Source organism: Cebidichthys violaceus, unplaced genomic scaffold, assembly GCF_023349555.1.
Source record: "Cebidichthys violaceus isolate CVI_PGR_0920_01 unplaced genomic scaffold, fCebVio1.0.p SCAF_182, whole genome shotgun sequence".
Lineage (NCBI taxonomy): Eukaryota > Metazoa > Chordata > Actinopteri > Perciformes > Stichaeidae > Cebidichthys > Cebidichthys violaceus.
This window is the reverse complement of record NW_027176353.1, coordinates 165,001-177,697: the sequence shown is the minus strand read 5'-3', so window position 1 is coordinate 177,697 and position 12,697 is coordinate 165,001. Positions and strand designations below refer to the sequence as shown.

The following is a 12,697-nucleotide window of genomic DNA, read 5'->3' as shown; positions in this document are numbered from 1 at the left end:
GAACCACAAAAATAGCGCTTTGAACTCCATCTGTATTCTGGCTGTATTGAAATTTTCATACAAGGTCGTAAAATATTTAAACGGAGGTATTGTTTTTTTTCGTTTGTGCTTGCTCTCTCCAGGGATTCTAATGGGAGGCTTTATAAAGATCATTGAGTTCCAGGAACTGGCCAACTGGAAGGTATAGTATGACTGCATGTTCGCACCCTGCCTCACTGCTCTTTGTGTCCACACTGCACCGGCCACAATGAGAGGATTGACGCATTTCTGTGGGCCAACAGGAAGTACTACGCACTAGTTTCCTCCACAAAACGCCGGTGGGATTGTTCCATTTGATTTTTTTGATTAATCCAGAAAATAACCTCAGTGGCAAACAAGTGTTTATGACTTCACGTTAGTCTTTAAAGGAACTCCACCACGGTCACATGACTTCATGTTAGTCTATAGAGGAACTCCACCACGGTCACATGACTTCATGTTAGTCTATAGAGGAACTCCACCACGGTCACATGACTTCACGTTAGTCTATAGAGGAACTCCACCACGGTCACATGACTTCATTTTAGTCTATAGAGGAACTCCACCACGGTCACATGACTTCATGTTAGTCTATAGAGGAACTCCACCACGGTCACATGACTTCACGTTAGTCTATAGAGGAACTCCACCACGGTCACATGACTTCATGTTAGTCTATAGAGGAACTCCACCACGGTCACATGACTTCACGTTAGTCTTTAAAGGAACTCCACCACGGTCACATGACTTAATGTTAGTCTTTAAAGGAACTCCACCATGGTCACATGACTTCACGTTAGTCTATAAAGGAACTCCACCACGGTCACATGACTTCACGTTAGTCTATAAAGGAACTCCACCACAGTCACATGACTTCACGTTAGTCTATAAAGGAACTCCACCACAGTCACATGACTTCATGTTAGTCTATAAAGGAACTCCACCATGGTCACATGACTTCACGTTAGTCTATAAAGGAACTCCACCACAGTCACATGACTTCACGTTAGTCTATAAAGGAACTCCACCACGGTCACGTGACTTCATGTTAGTCTATAAAGGAACTCCACCACGGTCACATGACTTCACGTTCGTCTATAAAGGAACTCCACCACGGTCACATGACTTCACGTCTCCACCACTAAGATAAAGGAGGACTAGTGTTCTAGCGAGGACGTTTAGTCGTCTCATTTACACTCTTTTCTTACGACATGTAGAACCTTTCAAACTCACCAGATGTATTTCATATTGTAGAAGAAGTCGTTAAAATCTCTTCAGCTTGTGTTGAACACAGACCTAATTTCAGGCATCTCACCAAACTGCTTAGTTTGCTTTAATTGATTTAGCACAAGGCAAAACAGCCACATTCCTCCACACACACACACACACACACACACACACACACACACAGACAAAAACAGACAAAACACAAACACACACACACCCACACACAAAACACAGACAAAACACACACACACACACACACACACACACACACACACACAGACAAAACACACAAAACATATGCAATACGTGACATAAAAGTGAAATCCATGATGCTGCACCCACTACTGCATTCTTGATGATCTGTAATTCAGAGGGTGGGGACAAACGTCTGCATTGCTCAAGTGTTTTTGCTTATTGAAAACATAATGCAGAGAATATCACCATCTCTCCTAGTTCTAATACGATGCAACGTCCCACATCATACGGGACCTCCCCGCCCACCCCCAAACCAATAACCCTCTACCGTCCCTGTGATGCAGAATTCCATTCCATTTTTTTTTTTTCTTTTTTTTTCTTATTCATTTCCTGGCCTCTGTTTTTTGTCGCAAATTTCATCTCTCCATCTCCACGCTGTTACCTTCCCATAATAACTATATATCTTCCCCCCCTGTGTTCCTATGAGCCCTCCTGTTTCTCTCCTCCCGGTTCTCACAGCCTTTAATTAACATTCCTTGTTCTCTGCCAGCGAGGGAGAGAACGAATGAACAAGAGATGCAGAGTGGGGGGGGGGGGGGGGGCTAGAAAAGAGGACAGGTTGTGTCAATGTTTCTTGCACACTGGGGCCCATTGTTTTTTATCCTGGGGGCCCCCCGGGTGTTGCTGAGTCATCGGCACTACTAGTAACCGGAGCCCCTCTTCCTTCTGTCCTGTGAATCTCTGGATCACCCCCTCTCTGTGTGTGCACACCAGGTAGACCTGCTAACCTGGTCAGATGTAGCGTATACCTGTCATCACTGCTGTTAAAGGAGCCCAGTCTGCTACTTCACGCTACTGATCACTACTCTTTTCCAGGAGTGACCCGGATGACGTGCCGGTTTTAACCCTATACCGTACGTCACCATTTTGCTGTGCGCATCTGCAAAAACCTCCTTCGTTTTTTAGAATGACAATCCTTTTATTTACTTCGCCGTCCATAAACAGTGAACCATGTGCATTTTGTTTCCAACGACACCCAAACACACCACCCCCTCCTGCAAAAACGCGAGGCGGGAAAACCAAGCCGCAACCTTGATTCTGAAAAGTGAAGCCAAAGCTTCATGTCTTAATTAAACCTGCATTCTCTCTAGTGTCCATCAGGGGGCAACTCCTCTGGTTGTATAGAAGGTCTAGTCTAAAATGACTCTACTTCTCTCTTGATTTATTCCCTCAGTAAACATTGTAAACATGAGTTTATGGTCTCAATCTCTAGTTTACAGTCTTCTTCAATACAGCATGATGTTCATTTAGTACATTATGCTCCATTTAGAGTCAAACAGACCATAAAGCAGGGGATGATTTAGGGGCGGGGCTACACAGTGATTGACAGTTCTCTATCAGAAAGGTATACGGCGTCTCTACGTCAGACATGGCAAAAAGCCAAGATGGCGACGGCCAAAACGCCGAACTCGAGCCTTCAAATCTGCATTCCACAAACCAGTGGGTGACGTCACGGAGACTACGTCCACTTCTTATCTCTGGTTCAAACGCGAGACTCTCCACAACGAACAAAAGCAGAGCTCAGTCCGATCGGGGGCTAATGAAGGCCCACCGTGATGTGCGGCAGCTTCTGTTTGCAGGAGCGTGGATATGCTAAGTGCTCAGGCCGGAGTTGGAGACTACAAAAAGACCCCGGCCCGTGATGCAAATCCATTATGTCTGACCTATTTGTTTGGAGAGAGAGAGAGAGAGAGGAGATGGAGAGAGAGAGGAGAGAGAGAGAGAGAGAGAGAGAGAGAGAGAGAGAGAGAACCTGTGATTTAGTAACAGCCGTCGGCTAAACTGTGATTCTGTCAGCATCAGTTTTTTGGGTTTTTTTTCCAACTCTTTTGAACTTGTGCATACAGTGCACTTACTCACAGCTCCGTGTTTTGCCACCAACAATCACTAGCTCATTTCGCGCCCGTAGCGGAGCTCTAATGCTGGCGCCATCTCCTCCTCCTAGCATGTGTCCCACTTGGTTAATCGAGCAAGCCCACCAGGCGACGGGCCCCCCAAATACCACCACGGGTCGTAACAAACAAACCCCCCTCGGGCAAGCAGCAGCATCCTGTCATCACTGGCGCCTTTTCACCACCAATCTGCCATCTTTGCTTTTTTTTTTTTTTGCTTTTTTTTTTTTTGCAACCCCGAGAAGAAGAAGAAGAAGAAGCTTTTCTGGTGCTGTTCCCTCTCATCTGCCCATCTCTCCCCTGTGCTCTGACACACATTGAAGAAGAAATAGCATGCTGGTTATGAAGCAACACGCTAGCAGCAAGAGAGAGACACACATAGGTGGATATATTAGCATCTGCGGCGTACGGAATATCGTAATTTATTTATTTTTTCTTCTCTGCGCGCTGCATGACGTCGCCTCGTCGCTCCTCGGCGGCTGCGGTGGTGTGTTTTAAGCCCCAAAGGGCAGCACATGCTTTTAATAGAAGTTTCCCTTTCGCCGTGGAGAGAGTGACACAAGGAGAAGAGCTTTAATTGTGGTTTCAGGGGGCCTCTTTTCCGCTCTCTCTCTCTCTCTCTCTCTCCTCTCGCTCTCTCTCTCTCTCTCTCTCTCTCTCCCCCGTGTGGGGATGTCGCTGTGTGTCAAAGCCGAGCCTCCGGGGAGCTCATGCTCTGAGCCAAGGTCTCTCCGTCGTTCCCCCGCTCATATATATATATATATATATATATATATATATATATATATATATATATATATATATAAATATATATATATATATATATATTTGTCTCTCGGCCCTCTTTTTAACCGCGCCTTTCTTCATCTTTGGCATTCATCTTTTCTCATTTAGTTCAAGCTCTGTCTCAGCCCCCCCCCCTCCGGGGGGGGGCTGAGACAGAGCTTTTTTATCCGTTTCATCTTTGCTGCTCGTACAACATGTGTATCGCTCTGCTGTCTGTCAATCTCAAGTGTTTCTGAAGTGTCTTCAACGCCTCCGCAGGCCGCTTATTTCCTCGCGGTTTCAGGATGAGGTCAGTCTAGTGCATTCTGACCTAAAATCAACACCGATTTGATTAAATCAACCAACAGTTTTGTTATTTGATTCGTAATTTGAGTCATCTTATCGAGCAAAGATCCCAAACATTCGCTGGTTTCGACGTCTGAAATGGTTTTCTGTCGTCGTGAATTGAATATCTTTTGGGGTTTGAACTTTACAGACATCACCTTGGGGCTCTGGGAGACAGTGTCGGACGTTTTAATCACGGAATGACTAATCAGTTGATCAAAGAAGCGATTAACAGATGCCTTTACAATCATTCGAACCCTTAAATAGAGCCCTACTCGGCACATAATTCAAAGCACTATAGCTTGCTGGCGTTTTGCTTATTTAAATCTGCGTTGATGTGCATATATGCAAAGTCTCTGTGAGTGTGTGAGTGTGTGTGTGTGTGTGTGTGTGTGTGTGTGTGTGTGTGTGTGTGTGTGTGTGAGCGCGAGCGCGCACGCTCGTCCTCGTGTGTGGAAGGGAAACATCGGCATGCATGCGTGCAGCAGCACGGCTGTAGATTTTAGCGTTCGCACGGAATTCCTTCTTGTGTCTCGGGTGTTAATTTTCATTTCTGACCTTTCACCTGCCCTGAAGGGTGGAAGTCTGGCAGAGAGAAATGTCAAAGGAAGACGGTGGTGGTGTCCTTGCCCGGCCTACTTTTCCTGAAATTTGAATGCATAATAGGAGAAAGTAAACAGGAGCATAGCCTTATTACTCCAGCATGCATCCTGCATAGGCTGTCCACTATACCCGGCCTGCTTTTAAGAGCTTGGTTTTGTTTATTTAACCTTTTATTTATCCGTCATAATCCATGGAGATTTTGCATCTGTTTTGCAAGTGGGTGCTGGTCAAGATGGCGGCCTACATAAAAACCACAGAAAACAGACTTAAAAAAAACGGTGAAAAGTTAAAATAGAAAAAAAACAACAGCAAATTGCATGAATCAAAGAATGTTCCTCACAAGTACGTCCAATGATCCTTAATGCCGCTTTTACAATCTTGGATGCTTTTGGAATCATCTAGTTTGTAATGTCTCACACCAACATCAGGGTCCAGAAACTTAAAATAGCGCGTTCACCAAAAAAAAAAAAAAAAAGCGGTGGAGATTGTTGGGGATGACGAACATCATCTGTCTGCAAGAACCGAGGTTGCAGCTATACTGAGAACGTAGATAAGGGGGCAGTTTGTGCAACGTGGTCTTATGCATATCTTGTAATTACTCATAGTGACTGCAATGATGTGCGGAAAACCCCAGAATCGGAGACAAAGGGTTTACTTACTTACGCTGAATTGAACAGTTTCAAAGAAGAGGAATTTGCATGCTTCTTTAAAATATCACCATAGTCAATCGCTGATCAAAGTGCGACTAGTGAGAACAGCGTAGGTTTGGTGTTCTCTCATTCATTCACCAATCACACCGTGCTGCTTTGAGCCCCGAACACTTGGTCAGATGGGAGGAAACAACATTATAAATGCAGAAGATTACGAAGCTCGTCGAGCGATCACGTGTTTGATAACTGATTGCCCCTTTTTTGTTGCCCCTGTGTGTTCAAATGTTGGCGTTCACTGTGAAATACTGGAGGATAATTGCGGATTAAAACTCTCACCTCTCGGCAGACATGCGTCGCTAACTTGCAGCAAAACATATAAGTATTTACAGAAATATATGGATGTTTTTTAGGACGTTATTTAACACTATGCGATTATATTTCAGCATGTCAAAGGATTGTTTTAGCACCGTATGTCTACGAGCTAAAAGGACGACGGTATGGGCCAAGCTAGCTGTTAGCGAGCTAATGCTACCTGTGTGTTAGCGAGCTAATGTGGTTAGCTAGGGCGCTTACGAGCGTAATGCTTCATAGCTTTCTTATTTGTCACACAAGTTGCACGCTGTCAACATGCTTCAGCTTCACTTACAGGAACACAGTGAGCCTCACGGTGACATTTGGACTCGATGTTTTCTGCACATGTAGCGCTGAGTGTCCATTCTGACTGCCGACGCCTCACGCTTCATTGCCTGCGTCCTCACTTTTTCGGTTCGGCGGCTTCTGAAAACCTTAGCCGTGGGTTCTTTACCCCGTTGGTGGGTCATCCCACCACACGGCAGCTTTTAGGACATCTTCTGAGGAGACTGTTGGCCTTTCCTCCTCCACGTCTCTGACGGACATCAATGCAGCGTCCACATGGCCTGGAAATAGATCTTCTCTGTGAACATCCACGGATGCATGCCGCACACTGACTTTTACATTACAGACGTGGATTATGCACAACACACACACACACACACACACACACACATTATGGCTTGCAGAAGGACACATGGGCGCGTCGTGCACATTGGCAGCCGGAGCGTAAAGCATGGGCACATGATGCCTACGCCTGATCTCGGAGGCTGGCCCATTTAGCTGAGAAGCAACAATGATTTCATTATATCGCTGAAATAATCAGAGAGCTATGGTCACTGGGATACACGCGTGTGTGTGTGTGTGTGTGTGTGTGTGTGTGTGTGTGTGTGTGTGTGTGTGTGTGTGTGTGTGTGTGTGTGTGTGTGTGTGTGTGTGTGTGTGAGAGAATGAAAGACGCAGAGATTAAAAAAAAAAAGCATATAGAGGTATCCACGTGTCCTTTAACTGTTTGTGTTTGAATGCATGAATTGGCTGGCAGACGGGCATTCCCCCTGATGAGCACCTGATGACTGTGTGTGTGTGTGTGTGTGTGTGTGTGTGTGTGTGTGTGTGTGTGTGTGTGTGCGTGTGTGTGTGTGTGGGGCATCCTGAAGTCAGCCTCCAAATGAGTGTTGTCAGATGAAGGGCTGTTAGCCGTTAGCTGTTAGCCGTTAGCTGTTAGCTCGCGGCCGCCCTCGTCACCTCCTCCCCGTCTTCCATGACTGAGTCTGAAGTCAGCTGACGGTCACTGACCCGGCCTTCATCAGTCGGATGAGTAGAAGGAAATATTCACTGAGGATTGCGTAATAATCACAAGCGCGTGTTTTTTTTCTCTTTTTTTTCATCATTCAGTCACAAACACATAATTTGCTCACATGTAACGGCGCTGATTAGCATCGTGGGCTCGTTGCCAGATGGCAAAACACGATAGAATGTGTCAAACAAATAATTGAGATTCGTTCAATTAAAATGTTTCCTGTCTGTCTGTACTTTGTAATGATATTTCGTTACTGTAAGTCTGAGTGCAGCTCCAAGCCAGGATTAGCATCACCTGACTGTTAGCTTAGCACCACTACATGTCTGGACTGTGTGTAACTTTGTCTCTGTCTCTAAAAAGGAGGAGGAGATGTTCCGACCCAACATGTTCTTCCTGCTGCTCCTGCCGCCCATCATCTTTGAATCTGGATACTCTTTACACAAGGTGTGTGTGTGTGTGTGTGTGTGTGTGTGTGTGTGTGTGTGTGTGTGTGTGTGTGTGTGTGTGTGTGTGTGTGTGTGTGTGTGTTTGCATGAAGCTGAATTTGCACAGCTCAAGATCTAAGGTAAGGCTGGACACATTATGAATGTGATGCACTCAAAAGGGCAAACAGCATGACTATGAAAACATAACATTTCTATTTTTTCTCTCTGCTAATTTGACTAATGGTTAAAAAAAGATTAAACTTAAACTTAGTTTATACTTTTATTGTTTTCACAGTAAATTAAGACATGCCTGGTTGGCTACAACATTAAAGTTGATGTTGCGCTCTTTTTATCCAAGCTGCTCGGGATGCTGCGGTGAAGCCTTAAAGCTGCATTCTCTCTAGTGTCCACCAGGGGGCGACTCCTCTGGTTGTATAGAAGTCTAGTCTAAAATGACTCTACTTCTCTCTTGATTTATTCCCTCAATAAACATTGTAAACATGAGTTTATGGTCTCAATCTCTAGTTTACAGTCTTCTTCAATACAGCATGATGTTCATTTAGTACATTATGCTCCATTTAGAGTCAAACACACCATAAAGCAGGGGATGATTTAGGGGCGGGGCTACACAGTGATTGACAGGTCTCTACCACAGACGTATACGACGTCACTCCTCCGACGTTTAAAAAAATGGTGTCTTCCATTCACTGGTTGCAAAAAAAAAATCCAAAATGGCGACGGGCAAAACGCCGAACTCGAGGCTTCAAAAACGTCGGTCCACAAACGCAGCATGCTAACGTCCCCGAAGCAGCTCTGCTCTGTCAGTCATGCTTTCCCTCTGCGGTCACATATTACCATAACTGAGGTTTAAAATGAACGGGCTTGCAACATTTTGTATTATTTATAGATTCATTCTGCTCCGCTACTCGCAGTGAAATGATGAATAATTTCTCCGTACCTGTGCTGTGCCGCTGCTCTCCGCTGACGTTCACGTAAAACACTCGTGCAAACTGCACACGTCAGGCTCCTAAACCCTTCCGCGAGTGCTCACAGGCCGCGTGTTCACGTGTGTTCAGGGCAACTTCTTCCAGAACATCGGCTCCATTACCCTCTTCGCTGTGATCGGCACGACCATCTCCGCCTTCATAGTGGGAGGAGGCATCTACTTCCTGGGGCAGGTGAGGAGAACGGAGTGTCAACTTGATCAAACATTGTATCTCTTTTGTGTTGTCCTGGAACAGCTTGTTAACACACAGCGTGTGTGTTTTCATGTTTTTCTTCTCAGGCCGATGTGATCTATAAGATGTCCATGACTGATAGGTGAGTATTAGTGTTCCGCTCTTAACTAGCATTAAAAACGATCTTCTATCCAAAATGACAAATGTCAGTATTTCCCTCTGGAGCCTCCGGTCGGCTTTAGGAGCCAAAGTTAAGAGTTGAACCGATAACGAGTTCCCGACAATCGGATGATCCGGCTGCCAGAGAACAAACCAGAGGAGTTTTTATAGAGAAGCTTTGGGTTGTTATTGTTCACGTGTGTGTGTGTGTGTGTGTGTGTGTGTGTGTGTGTGTGTGTGTGTGTGTGTGTGTGTGTGTGTGTGTGTGTGTGTGTGTGTGTGTGTGTGTGTGTGTGTGTGTGTGTGTGTGTGTGTGTGTGTGTGTCCTTGTTGGTGCACAGTCAGCGTGTGTGTGTGTGTGTGTGTGTTTTCTACAAGCCGGGCTCCTGCCTGTTCATTCCTGCCTGTTCATCCTCGCAGTCCAGGATGCGTTTCCCGTCTCTGTGTGTGTTTGGTTAGCAGGATATCTTGGAAGCTGCTCAACAGATCTTAATGACATTCAGATGTTGAGTCAACAGAGAGAGAATTCATTTGATTTTGGTGGGGAAGTCCCAAAACGTAGCTGATGTTTTTTTTTCTCTTTCTTTCTTGGAACAACTCCCCCCCCCCCCCCCCCCCTCATTTCCTGTCTGCTGACCATGCACTAATTAGCTGTGTTGTGTCCCTTGCTGCAGCTTCGCCTTTGGCTCTCTGATCTCGGCGGTGGACCCCGTGGCCACCATCGCCATCTTCAACGCCCTGAACGTGGACCCGGTCCTCAACATGCTGGTGTTCGGTGAGAGCATCCTGAACGACGCCGTCTCCATCGTCCTCACCAAGTAAGACGTCTCCAGCTGCGGTAACTTCAAAACCTGCAGTTTTGGGGTATTTTTTTTTTTTGCTCAGGTCACATTTTTCTCTTGGTGTCCTCGTTTGTCACTGCAACATAAAAGAGAACAGCCATGGCTAGAAGTAGAGAGAACTAGAACACGTCTTTAGTGCAGTTAAACACAGTTATAATGCCAAATATCATAAATAACAAAAGAAACGCAAGTGGAATTTGTTTGATAGTTTATTTTACAGAAATTGGAAAACAATGGAATCTATACATCCAACATTTTTTCCAAGTGTCCACAAGAGGCTCCACGTGATATAGATAGATAGATAGATTGATTGATATATTGATTGATATATTGATTGATATATTGAACTATTCACATTTTTACATCCTCTACTTGCAGCCTCTCCTCTCCTCTGTGTTCAGCAGGAGTTCAGTCAAAGATTCTCTGAATTCTGGTCACATGACTGTTGGTCTCAGATGAGTCAATCATGGCTTCATAGTTTCTCTGAGGAGCTCAGAATTTAATGTTTTTTACAGAATCTAGTTAAAGCAAACGGTTTATTCAGAGCGAGAATTTAAATGTTGGAAAAAAAAATGTGTTTGATGAAATATCACAATTTTAAACGGAAGCGTTGGTCGCATGATGTGTTCAAGGGCCGTCGGAAAAGATGATTATCTGATAATAATGACGGTTTTCACAGCTCATGTAGTTTTGGCGGTTGTTTAAAGAAAACATGCTTTTCACTCCCGCCTGGTTAGGGTTTAGGTGTTCATTTTTAAATTCACCTTGTGGTTTAATCATCTGCACCGCTGCAGCAAACCACACGCACACACACACACACACGCTAACTGTGACGCATCGGTTCCTCAGCATTGTAAATGTCAGGCATGGGTATAGTGCGGCGTCTTCCAACCTTTGAACCCCCCCCAACCTGCTTTTTGTACAGGAAGTGAGTAGGTGTAGAAATCCGGTGACCTACTTTCTCATCTCAGACTTGCACTTGGTGACAAAGCCGCGGTTTGTGAACGCAGAGGTTGTGGGAACATTTTAATCAGAATCGGCTGAATGTGAAAACTAAAAGCTGCGACTTAAAATAGTCTTATCTGAGAAATGTGGATGACATTAATATTACTTCTCAATGCTTTTTTTCATTCATCATAAAACAACAAATAAAAAAAAAACACAAAACGTATAAAATTAGAGGCGGAGAAGAAAACATCATAGAATCTTCTACACTATCAGGAATGAGAGGGTGCGACAAAACGTACCAGACAATGTAGAGTATCACTCTTTTAGAATTGTTTATCAAGATTGTCCTCTATCAACAAACGGCGCCACACACACACACACACACACACACACACACACACACACACACACACACACACACACACACACACACACACACACACACACACACACACACACCAGATCTCGACGGACAAGTTTGACGGAATCTGAGAAGTTGGCAGGTTCCCCTTGTTTGTCTGCAGCAGCGCCATCCTATCTGCTGCCTCTGTGTGCTCACCGTAGCACCGCCTGATCTCTCTCTCTCTCTCTCTCTCCTCTCTCTCTCTCTCTCTCTCTCTCTCTGTCCCCCCCCCCCCCGCGCTCACAAACCAGCTAAATGTGCAAAGTGATCTCAAGTGTCTGCGCTCGGACCCCGTGGAGTAAAACGTCCGCATGAATAATGGAGCGGCCGAGCAGCGCTGGCAGCTCGCTCGTTGTTAGCGCCTCACAGACGGGGCTTTCCTTGGGAAGCTGCTCCACAGCTAATGCCTTTTTTTTTGGAGCTCGTTTATCGGATTCAAATCTGATTATTAGCTACGCTTGTTGTTTGTCTGGATGACTGATATTGTAATAAAAGTGGTTAACCCGCAGGATTCGGCCTTTTAAGAGGCTGCAGTGACGATACTGCTATCAAATGAAACAAGGCGACCTACTGAATCCAGCGGTTCCAGTTATGTCACGCTAGTTGTGAAGGAGGCTGGACAGCGCTCCAAAATGTTAGGCTTTATTTTGGCGAGGTAAAACTGATGTGGCATGCTTTCTAAAGGGACATTTGACCTCTCACCTCCAAGATGTGTGAACGAAAACCGGCTCTGCAGAAACCCACGAGTCGGCCCTTCACAAACGTACCGTATGGTATGAATGTGCGACGGTGAGAGTCCACATAGTAGTCATTCTACTGTGGCGAGAGCTTGTTGTGAAACGTGACGTCACTGCGTGAAACAACCTGTTGTGATGAAACCCGACGGGCTTACGGCTCGGGTTATTCACAGCGAGCAAGCTTACACAACACAAGCGCTCGCAAATCCAAAACACGGAGAAGTGCAAGTCTTGAAGAAATGTCAAGAAGTTCCACAAACCAAATCACAGCGTGGAGTTCTCTGTGGTGTTCCTCCAATCTCCGATTTCTTTATTTCTGATTCACGCTGCTGAGCTGTTCGTGTTCTCAGCTCTCAGTTGATGTTCACCACTTCTATGTTGGGGTCTACTGTAGACCTGCTATCGCCCCCTAAAGGTCTATGTGGGTCTCTAGAACTTACACTGATTGTCTGCGTTCTTTCTACACACACACACACACACACACACACACACACACACACACACACACACACACACACACACACACACACACACACACGAAGCCTCTCACACTCAGTTTGTTGCATTCTATGGTGGAGTTGTTCTGCCCTCTAGGGTCA

At 45.3% G+C, this 12,697-nt stretch overlaps 1 protein-coding gene across 1 annotated transcript in view; it reads left to right on the top strand.

The window, feature by feature from the left end:
• Positions 1-106: 106 nt before the first annotated feature.
• Positions 107-12,697, top strand: part of slc9a8 (solute carrier family 9 member 8) — a 17,220-nt gene continuing 4,629 nt past the window's right edge. The window contains exons 1-5 of the mRNA XM_068712913.1: positions 107-181; positions 7,767-7,850; positions 8,908-9,009; positions 9,117-9,151; positions 9,843-9,986. Coding sequence (XP_068569014.1) covers positions 131-181; positions 7,767-7,850; positions 8,908-9,009; positions 9,117-9,151; positions 9,843-9,986 — 416 coding nt within the window. The 5' untranslated portion in view covers positions 107-130. The remainder of the gene's footprint in view (positions 182-7,766; positions 7,851-8,907; positions 9,010-9,116; positions 9,152-9,842; positions 9,987-12,697) is intronic.